The sequence below is a fragment of the Lissotriton helveticus genome, chromosome 12 (assembly GCF_964261635.1).
Source record: "Lissotriton helveticus chromosome 12, aLisHel1.1, whole genome shotgun sequence".
Lineage (NCBI taxonomy): Eukaryota > Metazoa > Chordata > Amphibia > Caudata > Salamandridae > Lissotriton > Lissotriton helveticus.
Genome location: NC_136073.1, coordinates 834480606 through 834502139, shown reverse-complemented (window position 1 = coordinate 834502139; position 21534 = coordinate 834480606). Strand labels below are relative to the sequence as shown.

General features: G+C 44.5%; 1 protein-coding gene across 1 annotated transcript in view; it reads right to left on the bottom strand.

Annotated features, from left to right (window-relative positions):
- Window positions 1–21534, bottom strand: part of LOC144798521 (natural killer cells antigen CD94-like) — a 50751-nt gene that overhangs the window by 9306 nt on the left and 19911 nt on the right. The window contains exons 3-5 of the mRNA XM_078669443.1: window positions 13161–13277; window positions 9760–9861; window positions 4839–4990 (exon numbers count right to left, since the gene is read on the bottom strand). Coding sequence (XP_078525569.1) covers window positions 4839–4990; window positions 9760–9861; window positions 13161–13277 — 371 coding nt within the window. The remainder of the gene's footprint in view (window positions 1–4838; window positions 4991–9759; window positions 9862–13160; window positions 13278–21534) is intronic.

Sequence of the window (21534 nt, the reverse complement as noted above, 5' to 3'; positions counted from 1 at the left end):
CGACCAGGCTTAATACTCCTCGTCTCTCGCTCCCAGATATAGTCCCTACAGTGCTCCTTTATCAGTGGACCACAGCCGTGCTAATAAATCCTGGGTCTGGAGAGCAAGGTGAAGCTGAGCGGAAAAATGCCCATGTCAATGAGATGGGGAAGACAGTGTCGCTCTATGGGAGATTCCTGATTAACATATTTTCGGCTTTGACAAAAGGTTCAAATTCTGCATGCCCCATAGCTGTATACAGCTATGTACACATGTACATAGCTGCACCTTTACCTTTTATATTATAGATCTCCATTGCTGGTATAAGGACTGGCCTGGGTCTTCTTCCACAGCTTTGCCATAGCACCAGTCTTCTGCTGAAATTTCATGGAATTCCTGTTAATCTGTGACCCCCAACTAAGTTTATTTGTTAGGCAGACCCCCAGATAGACAAATTCATGAATTTTCTCAAGCGGAGGTTTTTTTAACCATGGCATTCACCCTCACCTTTCTGTATGGGTTAAAGACCATGAGTTTTGTCTTGCTAACATTTAATTCCAGACCCCTCTCACCGCAGAAAAGCAAAAAACCTGGCCACTAGAGAACGGTTTCTGAGCTGCTAAATTATTCTTTCTAGTAGTAGATGTGCCTTTTGAGTGAGGCACAAGAGAGGTTTTGCAACCAGAGCATCACCATAGTCAGAAGATCTTGACCCAAAGCTTCAGGTTAAGTCCTTTCATGAGTGGGTATAAGTTACTGAGGGGTCGCTTTAGATTTGGATGGAGGCACTACCTTTGCACACCACATTGCAGTTTAGGAGGCAGATAGCTTGTTGCACGTCAATGGCAGACATCAACATCTGGTTGAGCTATCCCACCTTGTTTCCCAGTTCTATGGGGGGAGCATGCTATTTTTAATGTGGCAATACAAATCCTTGCTGTTCTCACCTTGAATTCTTGAGACACCGATGAGAGGATATTAGAGGGGCTTTGGCCAGTGGAGACCTGGCAATTTCCACCCCTGCCCCTTGGCTTCCATACACCTTGACGACTTTAATAATAATTGATCAATGTATGCACCCCTAATTCATAGCTGCATTGCAAAATCTTGGTATGAGAGGCAAATATTCCATCAGTAAGAATTCCAGGAATATATCCCCCCTCCTCAACAAACTCAAATTTAAATCAAATAACTTCATGTAGGCCCAGAATTTTGTTTGAAAAAATCTACAACCTTCTCCAGCAACATTTTAAATGTGCCTGCATCCATTATGGCCCTCTCCAGAGGTTGAATATCAGCCTACCTGCAAGCATCTTGAATAGATTGTTATCATCCACTGTAAACCAAGTGGCGGCCTTGGCAACATGTTCATTAAGTTGAAATGTTGCTTGTCACTGATGACAGTGCTTCTGAAGCCACACTTTCCATAAATTTTTTTTATATGAGACAAAAATGAAATGTCCTTTATGTGCTGGGAATTTTCTCTTGTGCATCATGGACATTGCATTCATGTTCCTATCTTGGTTCTTACTTCGTGTGCTATTTCTGAGCACAGAAAATGCACATTAAAAGACTCTTCAAAAATAAGGTGGGCCTTCCAACATTCATTAGTCGGTGGCCTTGAAGGGATGTGCTCCAGCGAAAGGTTTCTGAAACAGATATTGCACCAAAAAACCTAAAAGTCCCTGCCTCTAAAGTATATGGGAAAAGTGAGGTTTTAGTGAGCCAGGAGTTCTGTCAGGTCACAGCAATGGTCGTGCTCCAGCAATTGCTAAATAAAGCGCTATGTGCTATGAAACTGAAATATCTACATTTGGTGCTGTAGCACTATGACATTCAAAGATGGCAAATCTGTTTTTCCTCTTCCTGTGATTGCTGTTAAACATAGATTCCTAACTTGCTCACCTTTCTCCAATTTTAGACTTAATTGGAAAGTGTTAACAGCAGCTTCCTATTCATGGATATTTAGTCCAAACAGCGGTTCAAGTTTTTGTGGGAATTTCAATTTCACATACAAACAATAGCAATACTCAAATGTTTAGGAGAAAAAACAACTATGCCCACATAGGAAAGTAAAAAATAGAGAAACAAGAGTAAAGCCCATATAAGAAATATTTAGAAAAATATACAAAATGTATTCAATATGTGGATAAAAGCAAGTTTATAACATTGAACTCGGGAATATATGCTGGTACACATAACATTTGTAATAAAATATAAAACCAGACTAGTGGCTGACAGAAGGGATTACATAGCAAGGGGACTTTCAGAACAATCTTTTACAAAGAGAGGGAGAGTTCTGTTTAAAGAAGGGCGTTTCACCACTCCTAATAAGTGGTAGGTCCAGCCTCAGTGGTGCCCTGAGAACATGTGCAAATACAGAATTACTGGGCTGTTCCTCTGTAAGAGGAATGTACGCATCCCTATGGTGTGAAGGATGTAGTAGGGTCTGAAGGACTCCTACAGTTGGGCATCCATTATGTTGGATGTAATGCCCTCACACACCCTTTCAGGTGTCATGCTTCATCATCTGGGCTTGCTCCTCGTTGGGTTGGCGGTGCAATATCCAACGGGCGACACCTTGAAGAGGGGCTCTTTAGCGGAGATCTTTTATCCAACTGCCGTTTAGATGAAGTGCGGGTGTGGGGCCAGAAGTTCGTAGATGTGTGAGTGTGGTTAAAATAAAGCTAGGAGTACCAGGAATGTCTTTATTCTGGGGGTCCCCTTGCTCTAATTAAAAGGAAACTATCTGTTACTTGTTTGAATATTATGCTTCAAGGTTGCGAGTGACAGTCTAGTGTGTGCTGTGGTCGGTCGACATGTTTCTCGCTTTGATGCAATTAGCTAGCGATTCTTCAGGACCTAATGTTAAAATTAGTGTATCTATAGTATAGACTACCTACGTCAATGTGAAAAATTTCTGAGTATCAGACAGGTAATCAGGTGTGCGGGGGGTAGGTGCAGAGAAGGAACCACGCTGAAGTCACCAATCAGATACTTGGAGGTTCTTCAAGTTTTACAGCCCGCCAGATACTGTTGGGGTCTGTATACACAACCTATTAGGTAGATGCAGTCCGACAGAAATAGGACGCAGAAACAATTTCATTTTCTGTGAGCTACATACCTGATTACCTGTCTGATACTCAGCCATTTTCCACATTGACGTAGATAGTCTATACTATAGTTTATATAGGGATACATACATTCCTCTTACAGAAGAACAGCCCAGTAATTTTGAATTTGCACAACTTTCAGAACAACACTGAAACAACAACAAACAAGACGATGCGTCCTTCATTAATTGCGGCCACAGTTGCATCGAAGGCGTTTCGACCTTTGTATGATTACATGGTCATCATCAGGACATAAATGTAACTAAACCGCTGTTTGGATAAATATTGATTGCCCCTGTTTTAGGTGTTCAGGGCTGCCCCTGTTGTTGTAAATGATGCCATTCATGAATGGCAGCAAAAACTCCCAAAAACGTGGTTGCTTTAGTTAGTTCTCGTTAGCCTTTTACTTCAACTGAAGCGCCAAGATATTCCTACAGGGATGATTTGTTGCACTATACTAAGTGATGCTAACATAACATAACATACACATCAGTGATCCCAATCACCATAGGGTTCTGAATGATAACACCCCATATTGTCCAACTAAAACCACCGATAACAGACAGATAACCATCACTCCTAACCAATGTCAACAGTCTTTTCATATGACCGGTGTGGCAACATACTCGAAAAGCCTATTGACCCACTGTTCAGAAGAGTACTTACTTTCCCTAACCTATGACTTACAGCCTGACCTATAGGAGAAGATAGAGCAGCGCCTGGTCGAGTATCAAAGAATTACCTCTTAACATCGTCAACATAACCCACAGGCTTGATGAGACCTGGATGCTACCTCCACAAACTTAGCAAATAATAAATCTGATGGCCCTTTCAGGTTTGGACATTTTCTTCAAGAATATGGCACCTGGCAAATGAGTGACAAACTAGTTTTTGTCCAAGAATAGCAAAGAGAGACAGATGGACCACTACAAATGAACCTAAAGTATGTAGCCTTCATATAACAGGGTGATTCTTTTCTGGTTTTCTGACATTGCCATCCTGCAAACTTACTCCTCCTAACTTGAAGGCACTACCAATAATACTACATTGCTGTTGCATATCTAAATTGCCAATAAAAAGTAAACAGAATTCACTTTTAAGGATTTACTGAAGTAAGTACAGAGAAGTTGCGGTAGTTGGTCTCCCATCTTGGTCATGTCTCACCATAGGCAGATAAGGAGATGCCAGCTGGTGGTGGTCAGCTTAGGGCATCATTTACAGAACAGAATGAAACATCTGCTTTAACTTCTAACTTGATTTGCATGGGAAATCCACATTATACAATGACTTCCATCAAGGTTCATTGAGCTGTTGACACCGGCCAGTAATATCGTATAAATGCAGGAACTTGAGAATTTATACAGATTGATTGACAACTATCCCTTTGAATTAGTGTACAAGATTGCCATATAGGTGGCACTTCTGTTGTTTCAAAGGAACTGTGATATTTGAGCCAAGTGGAATGACATAATTCCAAGGGTAGCACTTTTTAGTAGTGGGCGCTCCAAGAGAATGTGTTTTTTCCCGGGAGTGTAGAATCAGGGGCGCAACTGGTTGTTCATCTAAGAAGGTCCAGAAATGATTTTGCTATATGTACCTTATCTGATATGGTACACTTGTAGAATTGGTGATTGTATAGAGTGAGGCTGTCCTAACCCTGCCTATTCTTCAGAGGCAAATGGAAATACCAGATTGTTTAAATGTGTGGTGCATGACACAGAGACCATGTAAAGTGCTAACACTCACCTGTTCTTGTCGATCTAAGATGCTCACCAAAAATGACTCATTCAATTTGCAGTTCTCCCTACTTTTTTGATGCCATGACTCTACCACAGAAAAATAATAACATTGGCTGTTATTCTGCAACCAGTCCTTTGGGCAACTCTTAGTAAAATATTCTGTCAAAGAAAGCATAGGACATTGTTAAAGAGCGTACATAGTATTAATTCAGAAACGCATCATACACCTGCTATCTTATTCCTCAATTACCTTTCATATTCTTCCAATTCAATCTTCACTTTTCACACCTTTCCAAATTCATTTATTTCTTCGACTGTCAATCCATCACCCCCTATTAACAACCTTCTCATTCCATTCTTTTCTTTTGTTTTTTGTGTATTCACTGCCTTGTTTCCCTAGGTCTTGGTTCTCTGTGCATGTACACTGTAGAAACCTTGTGACTGTAATCATTTGTTTTTACACTTGGTATTCAGTATTTTGTGTAGTGCTTAATTTGATATCTGGTGTGTTGTGGCTACTTCTACCTGCAGCCATTTGATTGATAATACGTTGGCCCTGATTGCAAGTTGCAGTATCCCAAATAGAGAGTTACCTATGCTGGCTTAATATCTCGGCCATTACGACTACCTTGGTGTCACTGTGTCAAGTTATTCCCGGCATGGAGCAACCAGCCGGATTCAACAGGAGCAGATCCATACTCATTGAAGCTCTGCAGGACCAAGGACAGGGACTGGTTGCAGAGCACAGTAGGACTGCTGGCAACCTCTGCAGAGCCACAGGAGGAGCAGACTATATTTCCTCAGTCTGCATCAGCCCTGGCCAAAGACATCGTCCCCCACCAAACCACCAACTCCACAGGCCCTTCCATAGACACTTTATACATTATCTGTGCAGGTAAAAAATGTCAACAGTTCTCTTCCTGAAATCAGAAACAGCTACTTGGAAAAGCAAACATTATTTCTCTTTTCTAGGTGGTTATTCTCCATTCAGGTGTAAAATCTCGAAATCACTAAAATTTGGAGCAGGGATATTTCCCTTGTTGGAGCTTCCAACCCTTAGTTGCCCCAAAATAAAATACAGAATCCTTGCAAACAGGGCCCATGTGGGATTCCAAGCATGCTTTTCAAAATATTGAGTGTCATTCATTTTGATTTATTGTTTTATTTTATTATATCATTATGTGCCCATGCTCTTATTTGACACTTTGTTAACCAGATAAGTTGTGATTGTCATTCTACTAGCCTCCCCACATAGGCAGCAGATGATGGACTCCAACCTGCCCTTATAAATTGTGCCTGTGTCTTATTAACCATCTTGCACAATTGATCCAATCCTCTTGACTTCAAAGTCTACGGAAGTTTGTCTATTGACTAATCAAATATGGTTTATTGCAAATCAACCACCTCCTGCTTTCTGCTCAAACTGTTTTGTGGTGTTGAGGTTGCCTATTATTTCACCTCATGGAGGATATCTCAGGAAACCCTGAGGGATCCTCAGCTCAAGCAGGATTGAATGCAGCCCTGGGGGAAGAGGCACACATTTCTTTTTAGAGATGTACACAATTTACAGTTACATAGAACAATGCCCTGAGGTAGTGTGCCGTAACCTTAGAATATATCAATTCAATTCAATTCAAAAAATCTTTATTTCGATCATAAAAGATCATAAAAGATATACAATAATTAATCACTTTTAACAATTTAAAAGCATTATACAATTATACTGTCCTTTTTAAAATACAGTTTCCAAAGAAGATGGTTACGCCAGTGCTTAATAAAGTGCCATTTTTCCTTTTTAAAAACAATATCAAACCGTTTATACAAAATAGTGAAAAGGGATATTCACACAGTCATAGTGTCCTTGATTATTCTGGCACGCACTCGCCACATTGCGGTCAGGAATTTTGCCATAGCAAACACTGTTGGTGCAGATAGATCTGTCTTTAAAACTCTGTAGGCCGGAGCATATGTTCTGAAGCCCAGGTTTTTTAAGTGAGGGACCAACCAGTAACTCCTAATTCTACTATAGGCTCTACAGAACAAGACCACATGTAAATCGCTTTCCAGTTTGTATGCACAGGCCGGACAGACCCCTGACTCCCAACTGCCAACCCAGGATTTTGTGAAGGACCTTAAAGGGAGAGATCCATACCTCCATTGCATATAGATCTTCCGTGCGAATACTGGTGTCATGCCATCTAATACGTATTTGTGGCAGTATAAGTCTTTTGTTTTAATGAAGGTGTCGGTTAAAGACCCTTCCCGGGTGGAGTTCAATGTTTTTTGGAGCATAAAGTTATAAAATAGATTTGAAAGTGCTTTTCTAGAAATCCTCGTGGACGCACTTTCCGGCTCTGTCCATAGCTCTGGCACTCCAAGAGTCGTGCACATATCCCTGATATACTTTAACCAGGGAATTTTGGTGACATTGATTAACTTAAGAAATTCCTGCAACTCATTTCTATAATTTACAAGGTCCTGAGTGCTCCACAGGCGATGCCAGTAGGTCAACGGTTTAAGGCCTAATTCCTCAGTAATTGGTCGCAGTGCCAAGTCCAGTCTTAGGGGCAGAAGCGGGGTGGTTGGGGGGAGTGCAGCCAGTAGTCTAATACAATTATTTTCTGCAACCTGTATAGTGTGTAGCTGAGTATGACCCCAAAGCTCGCCCCATAGATGATGCCCCCCCGAGCTTGAGCTTTATAAATATGAATGGCAGGTACCAGCGGGCGAAGAGGGGATTTCTTAGCAATTCTTGTAATGCCTCCCGCCCTCTGAGCTAATTTTGTGGTTGCTTTTGCTATGTGTGCCAGCCATGTTAGATTCTGGTTTAGGGTTACTCCGAGATATTCTATTGTGTGGACCCTTTCCAGAAATGTAGAGCCTAGGCGGGGGTTTGGGCAATTTTTGGGCTTGGGGTTAAGGATCATAAATTTTGTTTTTGAAGGGTTTATTTCAAGGCCCTTTTCATTACAGAAACCCAAGAACCCATTCAAGACCCTCTGTAACCCCATTGGCGATTTGGACAGCAGCAGGGTGTCATCCGCAAACATGATTGCGGGCACCCTGCTGCCATTCAATTGTGGTGCATCAATGTTGGGAATCCTGCTCAGATGCTCTATGACCCCGTTCACGAAGAGGCAAAACAGTGTCGGGGCCAAAACACAGCCCTGCCGTACCCCTCTACGAACGGGGAACCTTTCCGTCAACCTACCACCTTTCCCACATCTAACTCGGGCATAATTGTCTGTGTGCAATATAATTAAGATGTGGAGGATATCTCCAGGGACATTCAGCTCAGACAGTACCTCCCACAGTTTGGCCCGTGGGACCAGATCGAAGGCAGCACGGAGGTCCACGAAGACCGCGTATAATGTGCCGCCTTCGATCAGTACTGTCTTCCAATAGATGATGTTCAATCGGAGTATTTGATCAACTGTAGAAACTCCTTTTCTATATCCCGCCTGCAGAGGACTTAGGATATCGGTCTCCTCCATCCAAGATTGTAACCTGTTAAGTATTAATCTGCCAAATAACTTCTGGGAGACATCAATGAGGCTTATTGGGCGATAATTCACTGGAAGCAGAGGCGAGCCCTTTTTGAAAATCGGGACCACCTCCGCCCCCAGCCAAGTATCAGGTATTTCCATCCCCCCAAGCACTGCATTGAATAACATTAACAGATAAGGTGCCCATATTCCTGGCTCCTGTTTAAATAGGTCGCCCGGCACCCCGTCCAGGCCAGGTGCCTTTCCTGAGGATAACCCTGCTATCACCATCCTAATCTCTTTCTCAGTGAAAGGATCCGAGGCCTGATTATCTCCGATGGTGGGAGGCGGAGGTTCTATCCCTCCAGGCTCCAAGGAATATAGTGACTGGTTATGATTTTGCCAGACACTAGGAGCGATGTTTGGTTCAGTTGCCGAGGGAAGGTCTTCAGAACCATGGTCGACTACTCGCCAGAATTTACGGGAGTCTCTTGTTACTAATAACTCCGAGAGATTCTCCCAGTGTTGGAGATCCCACTCAATCTTAGCATTAGCCACAAGTATTTTGTACGCCCTCCTTCTAATGCGGATCTCCTCCCTTGGACCTCCAGCTTTAATAATAAATAGAAGGTCACGTTTGGCATTTCGGCATGAGGTATTATACCAAGTGCCCTTATGTGATCCATGGGTCCTGGGTGGTCTGCTGCTGAAGAGATCTGCCTCAAGTGTTTTTATTAATTGTTAATGTACGTGGGCAAGGTCCTCTCTATTTTCCTGCGTGCATGCTGGGGCCCAAAGGTCAAATGCCTCAGCGAGGATTGGGATAATCCTAGCGTAGAGGGTAGCTAGCTTGTCTTCTCCAGTGGATAGCTTTTCCCATCTTATCCTCCTTCTGTTGTTTTCTAGGAGGTATCCTTCTCTGGGCTTTTGTTTGTTTAATACCCGATCCTCCATGCAGGGGATGGCATATTCCAGTTCCAAAGCATTGTGGTCACTGTCCTCTCTAGATGTTACACTGAAGTCAACCACCCTTTTCCAAGCATGTAGCTGTACCATAAAGTAATCTAATCTAGATTCTCTCCCGGTTTTATTGTACATGCATTTGCTCGGGATATCGGACTTGACACGACCATTGCAAGCCCTAAGGCCATGGGTAAGGGTAAGCATATTTATCTGCACGGCTAATGGAATATATCATAAGTTCTCCTTCAAAGCTTAAAGGTCTTTATGCAATATATTTGGAAATGTGCTATGAAAGTAATCAAGTGGTCTAAGGTCTTTTTGTGGATAATCCCACCCCCAACCCTCATTGGTGGGATTGGGCTTGTTCACTTTCCTTGCTCCCTCAGTGCGATATGAGTATGATATTGTAACCCTTTCCAACAAGCTTATAGCTCCCAGACCAACTCTGGTACAGTAACAGGTCTATTCCAGAATACTTACGTTTGCAATCAGTGTCAGAGGGTTTGTCTTTGCAACCAATGTACATCAGTGCCCGGCTGTGACTGATCTGTAGTTGCTGGAGTCTTGCAGTCATTAGTGAATCTAGAAAAATTGGAGTAATGAGTGTGAGTTCCTTGAAAAGTCCTGCCCCTATTTTAAGTTAGGTTGGCTGTGCACCCTCTAGACTGTTCTGTTTTCAGTGTTTATTTTTGTGGTTTCAGCTGCGTTTTCTAGTGTGTTTTACCAACATTTTAAAATCAGTGCTTATCAGTGTTCATTCAGCTGCCTAACCCCCAAAATAGATACAAGGTGTTTTCCAGTGTTTACTAAACATATTTATTTTTGTTGTAGTGATTGTTATAAAGCACAAATGTAATTTAAAGGAGACGTAATGTAGGGTATGTTGTGTCTTCCCATTGTCAGTTTGTCCAATTGACTTATGTTAGATTGTTTTCAGTATAGAACGTCTGTACATAGCACTCTCAATCACAATCATATCTCATTACCTTCTCTCACATCTCAATACCTCTCACACTCACTCTGTCTGGACTCTGTCTGGTTTACAGGAATATTAACCCCTTCGCTGTGGGGGTAATTCCCCCACGGCGCGGGGACAGTGGGGTGGCCGCTGCGCTGTGGTGCTCGTGACGAGCCCAGCTCGTCATGAGTCACCGTGGAGCTGTGCTCATGACGAGCTGGGCTCGTCTCGACCCCGCCCATTGATTAATTCACCCGCACAGGTGGGAAATTAATGGAGTGTGGGGGACCGCAGCCGTTATGACGAGCCCAGCTCGTCATGAGCACAGCTCCACTGTGACTCATGATGAGCTGGGCTCGTCATGAGCATGGAAGAGGTTAATGGGTTAAAAAGCAAGAGTGCTATATTCAATTGTTTTAATAACACTTACTGAATATGATGACATTGTAAGGGTGGTCACCTCTATCAACAGCGTTGCACCTTGTGAGACCTTTAACATTTTGAATTACACCAGATTAATTATAGTGCTGCATTCTAAGATACCTGAAAGTGATGCATTAAGCCATGCTCCTCTGTTTTTATGCACTCTTTGCCTGATGACATTAAGGTGGTTCTGCTGTTGTCTGGACATTCTTAGCTGCCAAGTTTCTCCATTGCATATGTCTCACTTTAAGTCAGGAATGACCTTTTAACAGTCATTGCATGGTATTCTGGTACTTGAAATTTTTTGGAGTGGGCTGAATGTTTAATTCCGCCTGCAGAATTGGTGGAATTTGGCGTTTACTCTTGTAATATGGAGTTCCAGCTAAATTCCGCCAATTGCCGCATGGCAGACTTTTTCTCCGCAAGGCTCCAGGAATGCGAGTGTGTTAGATTTAGTGTCCCCTAGCGCCATTTCCTAACACAGACGGTGGCGAGCGGTCACGAGATGTCATGGTGAGAAGGTTGCTTGTCTAGATTTTCTCTCGCTCGCGTAGCTTATCTACTGGTGCGGCCGCAAAATCAACTCAAATGGCCGTGTGCTCTTGTGCACCGAATGGTGCTGTTCGTGCTGACTTTTCAGTGCTACTCGTGCTACTGGCGCTAAATGGCACCACGAGCACGACATACATATATGCCTGCCAGTTGGCAAAACTGCATGGAATCTTACAGTTTTTATGTAACACCACACCTAGAAATTTTGCTGTTAACATTGTACCTATTGGCTCAAACCCCCCAGCAATAAAGTACAGTGGGGTAAAAAGGCAGTACTGATTGAAGGTATCCCACATAGCAATGGGTCACCTTGCATCTATGACCTCTATTGATATGTGAAAAGTCTTGTGTCTCGTTTTCACCACTATCCCATGTGCATGGTGACAGCAATCTTTCACACGGTACCAGCCACTACACCTTGCATTGAATGTTTAAAGACTTGAGTGTTTCTCAGGAGACTTGCTATCAATACAAGCTTGCCACCGATTCTGTGTCTATGGGTAAATATGATAGTGCATATTGGCCACGAATCTTATGGGCAAGCCATTTAACCAGTTAGTGAAAGAATTAACAACTGCCAAGAGATCAAATATGATCTTAATATTCCCAGATTCTCTACAGTGTATACAAATACTTAGATCAGACCTAAAACATGTGTCTAACTCATGCACCTTTAATCCCAGCACACAAAACTGAAGGAAGCAAAACGAAGAAGAAACAATAGATTAGTGACATCCCTAAATAACACAACTCAAGCAGAATAACTATAAACCAGTCTTTCTTGCTGCTACCTTGTATAACAAAGAAACATTGTGTGGGCGCCTTAAAAAAAAAGACTCATTCTCTCATATTTCTTTCTTTGAATGGCAATTTAATTTGTGGTTGTGTAGGTATTTATCAGTGTTTATATGTTTACACTGCTGAGGGCAGTTTACCTTTCACTGGAGTTTTATCAGTTATTATAGACTTAAACCTAAATCAGGATAACCTAGTACTACTGCCCTGGAGAACAACATTCCACCGTATTTGTAGATCTTTGCTTGTGGTTAAGATCTCTTGCCCTCAAGAGGGGCTACTGCCATTGCATCTCCTCTAAAGACACTGAAGGTTTGTTGTGTGGGTGTCGTGATTACTGCACCATAAACCAATTTGTTTGTTTATGAAAACAAACCCCTAAAGCAGGAGTTTGGTTTTTAAAAAAAAGATGTCCCCATTTTTGCCAGCATCTGGGTGTCATTTATTTGCGTTCCTGTCAGAATCGGTCGGCTTTTCCTGTTTTATTGTCATTAATGTGATATAAAATTTTGTTATCACTTTTTTACTTTAATCTTGTCCTCCTAGACTGAAAATGCCATTACGGTGATAAAGTAATCAAGCCTAAATGTAGAGCTACTCATAGTTGAGTGCTGTATGTTCAGTCCATGCTGTCATTTCTCAAAGCAAAGTGTCAATATGTTTTTGAGAGTGCTAGATGGTAATGAAAATGGCTGTACATTTATTTGTGAGGAAAATTCATAATTATTTTACTTGTGACTGAGTGACCTTTGATGGTCTCTTTTTATCACTAGAACCTAAAAGGGTCACAAAAGTCCTACATTTTTAAAGATGAACATCCACATGGAGGCAAATTTGTAACCTATGGATATTAAGTATAATATTTAGGAGAATTTGTAAAGTTTGGAAGAGGAACATTTATTAACTACTCAAATCCTTAGTTAAACATACTATGATTACATTAGAAGTTCAATCCTTTCTCATAAAAATAGTGCACGCTTGTTAGAGAATAAGCTCACAATGAGGGCATTGGTAGGGTGGCCTAAATGGTAAATTGGGTGGGCCAAAACATGTAATAAAATTTGCCCATCCCTAGAATTGCTTCAGAGGACCTTTTGGGAAAGTCAGTTCTTTCCAGCTTTGTGAAAGTATTCAAATATGTCTTCCCACTTACACATTATTATAAGGGCAATCAGTGTAGCGAGAAGGAGAAAACAGATCACCAATGCTGAAACAGCCAGACATCTCCATTGCACCGTCTTTTTCTGTGTAGGTGAGGTCTCTGTTAAGGCTAAAAAACAAAACAGGTTATTGCTTAACTTGTCAATGTAGGCTCAAATCACAGAATGTGTAAGACTATGATTTTCATAGGATTCCACATTACAAAATCCTGATTTCAGGGCATATGTTTGTTGACCCCAAAGCAAGGTCTGCATATTTGTCTTCACCTTTAGGGTTAGTCCAAACCTACATTTGCCACTAATCTTTTTCACTTATAAAATGTTTTCTCATTGGAAACATCTCTACATTCCCTGAAAAAATGAAGTGTTTATCTTAGTGGAAATATGTGCCTCTGTAACCCTAACGGGGGTGATACGTGAGCTTCTGGACTCATCTGATATAAGGGATCTGTATGAACAGCGCAATAAGATGTGATACACCCTTGAAATTGTGTAGCTACCAGCAGCCGAAATGTCTGAGTAAAACTCGAGAAAAAAAAAGGGATTAGTGGGTGCAGTATTTTACATTCCGCTACAATTCCTAGATTTTTACAGAACACACAGGGATCAGTTTGTGATGGGGTGCAAGATATCGTACTGATTTATAGCCACCTTGTAAAAGCCCCCTTTGTTGATTCTGCTCCTTAAAATTACAATTAGATTACTTATGTTCCCTAGAGCAGCCAACCTTGGATATGGAAAACCCAATCGATTGTAATTTGTGTCCAGAAATATATATGCGTCCTAATTCATAGGATTGTGATTTGATGATTTTTGTTCTCTCAGACAAATTAGCGCCTTAGAAAAGAAATTAGATGGTAGGGGTGAGAGATGGGACTTTTTTGCTGGTCAAGGTGAGGATGTTTCCGGGCGGGCCGTGCCCTTTTTCAGTCTCCTATTACAACTTTAGGAAGGCTGATGACGGCCTGATGCAGAAAACACACACTCAATTGTGAGATCGTTCTGAATACTGCTGCTTGATGCGAGACCCTTTGCTACCTGCTGTAAGAGTCATCACCTTGCACAAACGCTGTATCTGAGGGAAACCTAAAAAAATGACATTTGAAGGAGAATCAACCCATATCTGTTCTGTCGCCTTAGCCAGTGGTGCCTCATTCCCTGTCTGGAAGATGTTTAGAAAAGTGGAATCAAAACAGCATCAATATTATCCCAAAAATGTAACTAAAGTCCAAAAATCTTTAATTACTTGTGTAAGTGCCAGAGGGAAACATGCCTCCAAGTAGGTCACCGCCAGATTAATAATATGTGTTATATCCCTAGTATTTGCTTGCTCAAATAAGTGTGCATAAGCGATTACCTCACAAGACCTAGTGAATGCTGGAGATAAGAACATTGGTAGGACCAAGCTTGCTTGATGCCGCTCCCGGGATTACGTCTAGGCATATCCCTCCTACTTAGGGCAACACACCACAAGATACAAATCATGATGGTTGGAATGCTTGAATTATTCCGTGGGTCCCATGCACACTGTGTCACTCAAAATATGCTATATATGTCTGATGAGCCTTAACTGGAGTGAAACCGGCCCTAGGTTGCTTGTGCTCTAGTTCGGGGAGGACCTAGTTTGGCAGTTCGGACTGGACTGGAGCAGGGTCAAGACTGATTTGCATATGGGTGGGTCCAAACTGAGGTGGCATGGTGTGCAAAATAACGATGGATTGGGATGTGGCCCGAGTAATTACCATTGGATGAGCTTACCTCAAGCATTCCATTCATTACTTTTTGTATACTTTTGTGTGTATAATGTTACAGCCTCTCCTGCTTTAGGATTCAGCTGTTCTAATTATGGAAACCAATATAAGCGTTGGCATGGAATTGGCCAGTTGCAATTAGTGATTGTGCTGGGACTCGGTGACCTGGCAGAAACTGGGCCTCATTTTACTTATGAGGTACATAAAAACAGTATCTTGCACTGCCAGCAAGCAGTCCTGTCCTCCTCTGCAATGAAGAAGGACCCAACACAATGGACTAGTATTAATTGAGTTGCAACCATACTTTGGGCTTGATTTAATAGTTGGCAGTATGTTTACTACATTGTGACAGCGACGGAGTATACATACCACCAACCAGTGATGGCCGGTGCGGGCAAGAGAGGTGGGGCGGTGGAGTGGGGGGAGTCGACAGATGACGACAAGAGAAAATAAAATTCAAAAAAAGAAAACCACTGCGAGTGCAAGGTAAGTGTTTTTCTTTTTTGGGGTTTTATTTTCCCTCATTGTCATCTGTTGACTCCCCACGCCCACCACTTTTACCTGCACCGGCCATCACTGCCACCAACATGAAAGCTCACCCATCCGATTTAATTATGGGTGGACCTTCGGTTTGGCTATGGTGGTGACTATTCCATCATCGCCATAGTCATACCTCTCTGACGTCCTGTGGAGTAAGAAGGATTAGTTACTTACCTGTAATCCTAGTTCTCTTCCAGGGGTATCCTCATCAAAGTCATAAGCATTAGAATATTCCCGCCCATGCGCGGGACCCCGGAAACACTATATTATATGTGCCCCACATATATATACTCATATATATATATGCATATATATATATATATAAAAACAAGCAATTGCAGCCAAAATCACAATAGAGCTGGATTATGCTGTAAAGAATTTCCACCATACATGAAACATATGCATTAGAAACATGAAAAACAACATCAAAGATTGTTTTGAAACTGTTTTAATGCTGAAAAAGCAGTAGAAATTCTGAAAGCATAGAAAGCTCCCAGGCTGCATTGCAAACACACAGTCTAAAAAGACTGAAAAGCTAACCTGTAGCTGCATGCAACAAAAAACTGACACCGTGCCTTTAAGGCACTCATGACCCCCAGTATCCCATCATGCCTCAGGGGTGACAGTTGGGTCAGTTGTTCTTTTCGGAGACTGAAAAACCATGGAAACAAATAGGTTAACAATATCTCCAAATTAATAAAGATCCTTTGCCCGGGGAGGCGGGAGGGTTGCTTATGACTTTGATGAGGATACCCCTGGAAGAGAACTAGGATTACAGGTAAGGAACTAATCCTTCTCTTCCAGGGGATCCTCATCAATAGTCATAAGCATTAAAATAGAATAGCGAGCCTCACCTCATCTCCCTGCAGGCAAAGGAGTAACAATACAGTAATAACATTACTAAGCCTAGAAAAACTAAGCTTGTACAAGCCGCAGGCTACCCAAATAGATTCCTCACAGAGGCTTGTCCTACTTGAGTATCGGTCCTGGAATCAGATTCTAGGCAGTAATGCCTTGTAAAGGTATGAACTGATCTCCAGGTTGCAGCCTTGCAAATCTCTGACATTGGGACATCATGCAGGAAAGCTACTGTTACCGCTTTCCCCCTAGTAGAGTGTGCTTTAGGTGACAAAATTAAGGGCTTGCCTGCAAGCTGATAAGCCAATTTAATACAGGAGACGATCCATCTGGAGATGGATCTTTTGGCAGCTGGAAAGCCCGTCCTCAATGGACCGTAGTTGATAAACAATTGGTCCGTCTTCCTACTTTCTTTGGTCTTTTCCAAATAACATTTAAGGACTCTTTTTAGATCTAAAGAGTGCAGAGACCGCTCAGCCGGGGTCGTAGAGTTTGGAAAAAAAGAATGAAGAGAAATAGACTGATTTATATGAAAATCAGAGACAACCTTAGGTAAAAAGGATGGATGCGCCCTTAATACTACTCTATTGTGATGGAAAACAGTGTAGGGTTCTTTTGTACACAGCGCCTGTATCTCACTTACTCTGCGCTCTGATGTAATTGCCACTAGAAAAGCGGCCTTCCACGATAGGTGTTGCAATGAAGATCTGTGGATGGGTTCAAAGGGGGGGCCCATCAACGTAGAAAACACTATGTTGAATTCCCACGGAGGAGAAGGGTTTCTAACAGGGGGGTACACTTTCTTCAACCCCTGTAAGAAGTCCTTGACCACCTCCATCTGGAAGAAGGAGGGCTGAGTAGGAGACTTCCTATAAGCCGTAATGGCCTAGAGGTGCACCCTGTTTGCAGCATATTTAAGACCAGATCTTGCTAAGTATAACAAGTAAGGCAGAATCACCTCCTCCTGTGCTGATGAGGGATCAAAGTGACGTTCTCTGCACCAAGGAAAAAACCTCTTCCACTTAAACACATAAGACGTTCTTGTGGAGGGTCGTTTTGCTTCCTTTAAAATGTGCATACAATCAGGTGGCAAATTTAAATGTCCGTATTGTAGGACCTCAGGAGCCATGCTGTTAAGTGCAGTGAGGGAAGGTTGGGATGAAGAATCCTCCCTCCCATCTTGGTCAACAGGTCCGGCCTGCAGGGCAGTCTCCTGGGTGGAAGCACCGACAGCTGTAGAAGGTCTGGGTACCACCACTGCCGAGGCCAGTCCGGGGCTACCAGGATCATGGTCATGCTGGATCTGATGAGTTTGGACACCACCTTCGGAATCAGGGGCAGAGGAGGAAATGCGTAAGCAAATGTCCCTGACCAGTCCATCAAAAGGGCATTCCCCCTTGTCCCTGGACGGTGGAATCTGGACGCGAAGGCGTGGCATTTTGAGTTTTCGTCGTCCTCGAACAGATCTATTTCTGGACGACCCCAGCAATGGAAGAGGTCTGCCACCACCTTGTCGTGCAGCACTCAGTCTGGCTGATCTTCGAAGTGCCTGCTGAGTGCGTCGGCCTTGATATTTACCTCTCCTGGGAGGTGCACCACCACTACTGTGAGGTTCCGGGCCAGCAGCCAGTGCCATATGGCTTGTGCCTCCAGAGAGGGAGGACGCGACCGAGTTCCGCCCTGCTTGTTCAGGTAGAACATGGTCATCGTATTGTCCGTTTGTGTCAGAACTGAGTGTGAATCGAGTGCAGGAAGGATGGACTTTAGAGCCAGATAGACTGCTCAAAGCTCCAGCATGTTGATATGGTAGGTCTGTTCTTTTGCTGACCACCTTCCTTGAATCTGCAGACACTCCATGTGTGCTCCCCAGCCTTGGAGAGACGCGTCTGTGACTATAGACTGTGTCGGGAGAGGTTGGTGAAAAGGTACTCCCACCAGAAGGTTGCGAGGGTGAGTCCACCATTTGATGGAAGACTTCGTCATCTGGGAAAGATAGCTCCGGTCTTCCCAGAGCCCCGTCGACTGATCCCATTGATCCTCTAGAGCCTGCTGCAAAGGTCGCATCCTCAGCCTGGCGTGAGGAATCAGGAAGATGCAGGATGCCATGGAACCCAGCAGAGACGCTACTTGACGCGCTGTTGGATTCTGGGACTGTAGTAGAACTCTGCACTTTTGCTGCATAGAAAATAGTCTCTCCTCCGAAGGATACGCTCTTCCCAATTTTGTATCCAGAACGGAGCCCAGGTAGTGAATGGATTGGGTCGGTAGTTGTACTGACTTCTCCATGTTGACGTGGAGGCCGAGCCTGTGCAATTGTAGCAGGCAAAGGTGAAAGTCGTTCTCTACCTGATGAGGAGATGGGCCTTTTAGGAGCCAGTCGTCCAGGTCCGGATAGACGAAAAGTCCTCTTTTGTGCAGGCAGGCTGCCACCACTGCCATGCATTTGGTGAAGACTCTCGGCGCTGACTTTAGCCCGATAGGCAGGACCCTGTACTGGTAGTGTTTGCTGCCCACCAGAAACCTTAAGAACTTCCGATGTCGCATGGCAATTGGAATGTGGAAGTAGGCATCTTGCAAGTCCATCCAACACATCCAATCTCCCACTTGCAGATGTGGACATATTTGGTGAAGAGCAAGCATGCGGAACTTTTCCTTGACTATGTTCCTGTTCAGAACACGAAGATCCAGGATAGGCCGGAACTTGTTTTGTTGATCCTTTTTGGGGACAAGAAAGTATCTGGAGTAGACTCCTTTTCCCCTTTGTGAGGGAGGCACCTCTTCTATAGCTCGTTTTAGGAGAAGAGCCTTCACCTCTTTTCGGAGCAGATCGAGTTGGTGCGGACGAGATTTCTTTGGGGGAATGTCCTGTTGAGGCGCACGGAAACGAAGAGCGTATCCATTGCGCAGTGTATTCAGCACCCACCGATCGTTCGTGATGCTGCCCCACTCTGCCAGATGTTTTGAAACACTTCCTCCCACTGGAGTGGACAACGGCGCTAGAGGAAGCCAGTGCTCATTGTTTTCCTCCTCTCGTCGAGGTAGAGGACTGCTGGTGACCTCCTCTACCTTGGTTGGCTTTACCACCCCGAAACTGGGTTTTGCCCTGGGTTTTATTTTGGGACCACTGAGGGGTTTGAACCCTCTGTTGAGCCCCTCTGCCTCTGTTGGACTTGAAACGGCGTTTAAACTCCTTTTTTTCTAAGCCGACTGCCTTGACGGTGTCAAGCTCGGCTTTTATCCGACTCATCTTGTCGTCCGTGTGCTGGTCGAAGAGAGATGTTCCGGTAAACGGGAGGTTCAGAATGCACTGCTGCGCATCAGGCTTGAGGCCTGACAGGCGCAGCCACGATGAACGTCTGGCACATACTCCATGGGCATATGAATGTCCCGCCAGTAAGTGCTAATTATCTGGTTAGCCACTAGACTTCCCTCCGTCAGGGTCTCCTCGAAGTCTTGTTGGTCCTCCTTAGGCAATTTTGACTTAAAACGCTCCATTGAGTCCCACAAGGCTCTATCGTACCTGCCTAAAAGCGCAGCCGCGCTAGAAACCTTCAGTGTTGATGCGGCAGAACTGCAGACCTTGCGGCCCCACGAGTCTTGCAACTTGCTGTCTTTATCAGGAGGAGTTGAGGAGGAGGGAGAGACTGAGTGGGTCTTTCCTGCCGCCGCCACGACTACTGAGTCGGCGGGCGGGTCCGCTTTCACAAAGATCGGGTCAGAGGGTGCGGCCTTATACTTCTTTTGGATGCGAGCCGGCACCGCTTTTGCCGATGCTGGAGCCAGGAACACATCATTGACAGGATCCATGATCCCTGGGACCAACGGTAGCACTAGGCGAGACCCCGACTTTTGGTGAAGAGTCTCAAAGATCACTGTCGTGGAGACCTGTGGCACAGACAGCTCGATGTTTAATTTCAGTGCCCCCCTCTGTAGGACATCATGATAGGTGTTGATATCGTCCACCGGGGAAACCCTGGAGACAGGGCTATAAACCAAAGTGGGAGAGTAATCGCGTATGGAAGAGTGGATAGAGGAGGTAGGAGAAGTAGCTGGTGTTCGAGCTCTCCTTTCGTGAGATCTTCTGGCGGGTACCTCCCGTCTAGGGGAACGATCGCGCCACCTCTCGTGAGACCTCCCTGTGCGTTCTTCTCGTGCAGGGGAACGAGATGCAGCTCGCCTCACAGGCGATCTTTCTCTGCGCCTGGGAGGGCTGTGACTGTCTACTTCCTCGACCAGTCTTTGCAGAGGAGATCTGTGTACTGGGCTGACATTTTCCTGCAGTCTTCTTGAGGCACCTGAGTCTCGCCAATTGTGCAGAGGCATATTCCATCTGGGAGACAACTGCACACCATCAGTGGGAGGTCTGCGGGCAGGACTTCTAGATCTGCGGGTAGGACTTCTGGATCTTGATCTGGAAGAACCAGAAGAGTGACGGGAGGCTGATTCAGTAACTAGGACCACTGAACCATTCCTGGATCTTCGTTCATGGTGTCTCGACGTCGATCTGGACCGTTCATGGCGCCTCGACGTCGAATGCTCTGAAGGCGCATGCCTTGACTCCGAACGATGATGACCTCTGGATGTCGACCGGTGCTGCCCCACTTTCGACGGAGTCCTTTCCTTCGACGCCAACTGTCTCTGTGGCGCCGGTGGATCAGACGATCTCGACGTCGTATGCCTCGACGGCGAACGGCGTGAGGAATGGTCTCTCGACGTCAAGCGGCGTTGTGCGGCCAACAACGGAGCTTCCTTTGACTTCGAATGTCTACGTGACGTCGGCGGAGGGGTATTGGTCACCCTCGATGCCGAACGTCGACGCAACGTCGACGAAGATCTCCTCCTTAACGCCGATCGACGCCTGGTTGTCGACGGCAGAGGACTTGGGGCTCTCGACGTCGGTCGCTTAGGCTGCGACGACGGAGGTGAGCCAGCTCTCGACGCCGAACGTCGTGACGACGATGAAGGCGGAGGCTCCTTACCCCTCGACGCCGAACGTTGCCTGGTTGACGTCGGCGGAGGAGTCACATTTCTCGACGCCGGTCGTCGCCTGGTTGACGACGGCAGAGGTGTAACGCCCCTCGACGCAGATCGCCGCCTGGTTGACGACGGCGGAGGGGTCTTATCTCTCGACGTCGATCGTCGCCGAGTTGCCGATGGCGGAGGGTCTTGACATCTCGACGACGACATACCTGATCTTCTTGACGGCGAGCCCGCTGTC